Raw genomic sequence first — 6,296 nt, 5'->3', positions numbered from 1 at the left:
TTTTCTATGCATTTTTTAATCATTGAGTAGGTATTGTTTAATGGATGATGTGTTAAATTTAAATTCATTGTGATAAATCATTATATACGATGAAAAAAGTTTTTGAGCAAAGACGGTTTAAATTTTTGGTTATTAAAGTTACCAAATGATTATGTTAGTTAATAATTATATTAACATTTAATATTCAATAAAATGTTCGCGCTTTTATTTTAGTTTTTCTAGATTATTTTATATAACAATTCATGAACAAATAAAGGTATATTTAAATATTTTTAATTTTATTCTAAATTAAAATTCCTACTTTAATAATAATTACAAATGTTTTAAATTTATAATCGGAGAAATTATAAGAGTGTTTTAGTACCATCTAAGATACAAAGATCAATTATATCAATTATATATATTTCGTTAACTCCATCTCTTTTATAGCATTTGGAATTTTGGCAAGTACATTTTTTGTTTGAATTTGTTCAAATTTCGTACTTACCTTATTCAAAATACATTTTTGTATCCGTAGATGGAAATAATAGTCTGTAAAAGTGTTTATTTAGTCCCATCCCCACGCTGAAGTAAAAAATTGTCATTTTAATTATATCTTTAAAATATCATTTAGAACGCTATTATTTGATAGTCTCTTAAATGTCGAATTATTACTATCATTATTAGTTGGGACAGTATGTCCTATTTTGAAAAAGTTACAAGTCTCAAGAAGTTCCCTTTTTGTGTAATCCATTGACTGCTTACTCGATTGTGCTGGTATTGTGTTCGACAATTTTTGAGAGTCGAAATCGGATTATAGGAAATTATTTAATTGATCGTATGTGTTCGATAATATAAAAAGAAAAACAAAAAAGTGGACTGTAAAATTTTTGCTTACTAAATTATTTTATTTTAATACGATATTGATGGGCGGTAGTACAATGTTCCAATCGACAACGATGTCGCAGAGAGACTGACTCATTTTTCCCGTTATCGCGGACCGCAACTATTACAAACGGTATATTATATAACTACCTAACATACCGCCCACCTTGAAATAATAATTTTAAAATATATTTCAATATAACAAACACAAATATTTTTCAATTCAATTTAAGAATACAAATATAAACAATATAAATCAATACAAAAAAAAAAAAAATTTTTTTAATAATAATAATTAATTAATTATGATTGCCTTCGAAAGGTAAAGGACATAATAATCGGACTGCCCGCTTGAATTGACCGCTAGAAGTTGAAATTGTCGCTACGCGAATGACTCCATCACTGCCGACATGTACTTTTTCAACTCGACCTATTTTCCAGCGCAGGGGGGGAAGATTGTCATCACGCAAAATTACTATAGTGCCAATTCGCAGTCTAGGTCCTCGCTCTTTCTCCCACTTATTGCGCTGTTGTAACTGTACCAAATAATCCTTTGACCAACGATTCCAAAACTCTTGCATTAAATGACTCACTCTTCTCCACCTCGTTAACCTATTTAGAGGTGTTGTCGTGTAATCAGGTTCTGGTAAAGCGAGTAAAGAGCTTCCGACCAGAAAATGACCGGGAGTAAGTACGGAAAAATCAGAGGGATCAGATGACAAAGGTGTCAATGGGCGTGAATTTAGGCACGCTTCTATTCGAACGAGTACAGTGTTTAGTTCTTCATAGGTTAAAATAGCGCTTCCCAATAATTTATTTAAGTGAGTCTTTACTGATTTGATGGCTGCCTCCCATAGACCTCCAAAATGTGGAGATCTTGGAGGGATAAAATGCCAACGTATTCCGAGTTCTGTCGTTACCTTTTGAATTTCGGGATCTAATGTATTCGATAAAAATAGCCTTTTGAGTTCGTGTAATTTACGATTTGCGCCCACAAAATTGGTAGCATTGTCTGAATAAATGTCTGAACATACGCCGCGCCTACTACAAAATCGTCTCAATGCATTTAAAAAACACTCAGTAGATAAGTCACTAGCTAGTTCTATATGTATTGCTTTCGTTGCGAAACATACAAATATACATATATAACCTTTGGTTATAGGCGATTTGCGTTGTAAGCTAGATTTTACACTAATGGGGCCACCATAATCAATGCCGCATATTTTAAAAGGGCGACTCGGATTTACACGTTCTTTTGGTAAATTACCCATTAATGGTTGAACTATTGTTGGTTTTAATCGAAAACACGTAATACATTGATGAACAATTTTTCTTGCTATATTTCTGCCATTAATAGGCCAATATTGTTCTCTCAATGATGATAAAATCGCCTGTGGACCCGCATGCAATAATCTTATGTGTTCATATCGGAATAGTAAAGTCGTTAAATTACTATTAGCAGGTAGTAACATTGGGTGCCGATGAAATACGCTTATCGATGCGGCGTTATTTAAACGACCGCCTACTCTAATTACGCCATTATCATCTATGAACGGTTTTAAATATTTTAATTTGCTTTTCTCGGAGACCTGATTATATTTTTGCAAATCCTTTATTTCTTGTGACCAATTATTTTTTTGAACTATTTTTATTAATAGAACCGATGTAGTTCGCAGCTCGTCCGCCTGGATCGGTCCTATAATCCGATTTTTGCATTTTAAAGTGTTCGTTTTAAAACGCAAACATAACGAAACAATTCTCAATAATTTTGAAAATGACGAATATTTTTCTAAAATTGTGCTTTCTACTTGAACACTAAATATTTGAGTACACTCCTTTACTTCTAAAACTTCTTGGGATTCGTCGTGTTTTGTAATATCTTTCGGCCACATTTCTTTATTTAGTTTCAACCAGATGGGTCCCTCCCACCATAATTTATTGCTTATATTATTTGGTGTACAACCGCGCGATATTATATCTGCGGGATTATCTTTAGTACGAACGTGATACCATTGTGATGTGGAAGTAAGACTTTGGATCTCCCCGACCCGGTGAGCTACAAATGTTTTCCATTTCGCTGACGACGATTTAATCCAAGAGAGTGTGACCGTTGAATCGGTCCAAAAATAATTTTCATTTATTTGAATATTTAATTTTGTTATAATTTTATTTGATAGTCGCGCAAGTAATTGTGCACCACACAACTCTAATCGAGGCAATGATATTGTTTTTAACGGAGCTACTCGAGATTTTTTGCACATATTAATCGGACATTGCATTCTTGACGTTCATTTATTGTTCTTAATATATAACACGCGCCATACGCCACGATTGATGCATCCGAGAATCCATGTATTTCTAACCTATATATATTTCCAGAACCCATAATGCATCGTGGTATTTTTAAATTGTTTAATAAATGAAGATTAGACATATAATTTTGCCATTCATTTACTAAATTTTTTGGAAGTTGATCGTCCCAAGTTAATTTCATTTGCCATATTTTTTGCATAAATAACTTGTATAATGTGACTACTGGTACTATTAATCCGAGTGGATCAAATATAGACGCGATTTTCGATAGAATAATACGTTTTGTTAATTTAATTTCGCCGATTTCTAATGTTTGAATATTATATTGGTAGGTGTCGCTTTGTGTATTCCATATTAATCCTAAGATTTTAGTTACATCATTTTTCAAATTTAATACCAACAATTGAGTATTGTCTTCATTTGGCATATCATTTAGTAGTTCCTTATCATTAGATACCCACTTACGGAGTTCAAAACCAGCTTTGCGGGTTACCTTTATTAAATCATTTCGTAACTGTAATGCCGTTTCTTTTGTAGATGCACCTCCAAGATAGTCGTCGACACAAAAATCTGTTGTAATTGCTTCGCAAGCCACAGGATAATTGTTAAATTCTTCATTTGCTAATCTATTTAGGCAACCTGTCGCTAAATAAGATGCCGGTGTTGTGCCATATGTGACTGTTTTTAATCGATAAGTTGAAAGTGGTTGATTTGGATTTTCACGCCAAAATATTTTTTGATAATTTGTATGTTTTTCGTTAAGCCAAATCTGTCTATACATTTTAGTGATGTCGGCGGATAGCGCGTAATAATGCGTTCGAAATCTTGCTAAAATGCATACTAATTCTTGTTGGACTGTTGGACCTTTCAATAACACTTCGTTTAAACTTAACCCGTTAGATGTTCGACACGATCCGTCAAATACAACGCGTAATTTAGTACTTACGCTATCTAATTTTTCGACTGCATGATGAGGAAGAAAATACTCATTAGTGTTGATTTCGTGTTCAGTATCAACTAATTCCATATGCCCTAATGACGCATATTCTTGCATAAAATGTACATATTGAGCATGGAGAATTGGATTTTTACTGAAACGTCTTTCTAATAATTTAAATCGGCGTAGCGCGGCATTACGCGAATCTCCCAATTTGACAGCTGAATCGCGAAACGGCAATTTTACTACGAATCGTCCGTGAATATCTCGTGTAACAGTTTTTTCAAAATGGTTTTTACACTTAATTTCTTCCAATGTATATATTTTGTCGGATGAACATTCTTCTAATTCCCAAAATTTAGATATTTTTTTACCAATATTTATATCATCTTCGGTATTACTCAATGTGAATAACGCGATTTGTGTATTCAACTCAGTCGTAAGTTTCTTATTGAATATACAACCACATACAATCCATCCTAATTGCGTTTTTTGAAATATAAATTTGTGCGGGTCGTATTTAATTTGTTCTTGACACAATAAATCAAAAAATACACCCGCGCCTATATCATATCTATTTTTTGCGGTTGCGTAAATAATGGGTCAGCGAGTTCAATGCCATCGGGTATTTTAAGATTATGTAGGTCAATCGGTTTTATAGGAATATTACTTGTCAACTTTGATAATACTAAACAATTGATTTCATTTTGATAATCACTGAATCGAGATGTAATTTAATAGTTATTGCAGTACGGGCAATATGCGACGATAATTGTATTCCCGACACTGAACAATTAACCTTTTCTCTTTTAATACATAATAATTGAGCCATATCTTCGGTTATAAAATTACTTTGCGACCCAGAGTCTAATAGTGCACGACATATAACAGGTAGACCGTTGTTGTCGATAACACGTACTATGGCTGTGGGTAGTATTATTTGGTCATTATAATTATGATATGCGTGTGCTGTCACCGTTGTAATAGGTTCGGGCTCAATATTTGTTTTGACTTCATTATCTTTGTTATTGGACTCATTAATAATTTTTACTAAATGTAATAACGAATTATGCGCTTTATTGCATTTAAAACATTTTTTAAATTTACAGTTTTTGTCAAAATGTATTCGTAGACAAATTTTGCATAAATTTAAATCAGTAACCTTTTGAATTCGCTGAGGAACTGACATATCCAAAAATGTCGGACATTTATATATGGTATGCGATTGTTTACAAACAAAACACTTTATATCGTTAGCCGAAAAATACGCTGATGTAGTACGCAATTTATTTTGACTACTATTATTACCTTTTTTGGGAATGTTGGACGGAGGGCGGATATTAATTTGCATGGCTAACTCGACAGCTTCTAAAATTTGACACCTTTTTTGTAGGAACGTTATCAACAAATCTATTGATGCTACATTAGTTTTGGGGGCTTCCATTTCCCATTCTGTTAATGTATTTGAATCTAGTTTGGTAGTAACTAAATGTATTAAAAGTGAACCCCACAACTTTGGATTTTGATCTAATGTCTCTAACGCGTTCATGTGAGCAATTATTGTATCGGTTAATTGACGTAATTTTATCGAGGACTCAATAGAAATTGCCTCAAGGTCAAATAAAGCTTTTGTGTGCGCTTGTGCTAAGACTTTTTTATTACTGTATCTTGTTTTCAATGTAGCCCATGCAGTCTCATAATTTTTCGCAGTTGTCTCTAGTGACTGAATAACGTTCGCAGCTGTTCCGGATATAGATGATCTTAAATAAAAGAACTTTTGAACAGGTGATAACGAATCGTTCGTATGAACGAGGGCCATAAACATGTCATTAAACGTAGACCAATCTTTGTAATCGCCCGAAAATACAGGTATATTAATTGCAGCAAGTTTTACGACTGATGACTTTGGCATATAACTATCATTATGGCTTAACGATCTTGTCATATCAATTTTTTCATAATTGTCTGCATTATTTTCATTATATTGTATCATAACATTATTGGATTTATTAATTATTTTTTCACACTCCGCTACAGCTTGAAAATATAACTCTTCAAACTCTTCTCTGTATGCTTCGTGTTCTTCACTCATATTAGGCATTTCTTCTTCCAATTCTGATTGCACTTTATCATACTCACGCCATAATTCTTCGCATTTATCTCTTCTCGCTTTTATTATTGC

General features: G+C 32.9%; 1 protein-coding gene across 1 annotated transcript; it reads right to left on the bottom strand.

The window, feature by feature from the left end:
* Nucleotides 1-1,163: 1,163 nt before the first annotated feature.
* On the bottom strand, nt 1,164-2,756 carry LOC126550974 (uncharacterized). The gene has a single exon (XM_050203728.1). It carries the CDS (start codon nt 2,754-2,756, stop codon nt 1,164-1,166), a length of 1,593 nt encoding a protein of 530 aa, XP_050059685.1.
* Between the last annotated feature and the right edge of the window lie 3,540 nt (nt 2,757-6,296).

The sequence above is a fragment of the Aphis gossypii genome, chromosome 3, assembly GCF_020184175.1.
Source record: "Aphis gossypii isolate Hap1 chromosome 3, ASM2018417v2, whole genome shotgun sequence".
Taxonomy (NCBI): domain Eukaryota; kingdom Metazoa; phylum Arthropoda; class Insecta; order Hemiptera; family Aphididae; genus Aphis; species Aphis gossypii.
The sequence above is the reverse complement of the archived record's forward strand: the minus strand, read 5'-3'. Positions and strand labels throughout refer to the sequence as shown.

Bases quoted from the DNA above. Each gene is read 5' to 3' on its own strand.
- LOC126550974 (XM_050203728.1), bottom strand. From the start codon at position 2,756: ATGTGGCCGAAAGATATTACAAAACACGACGAATCCCAAGAAGTTTTA.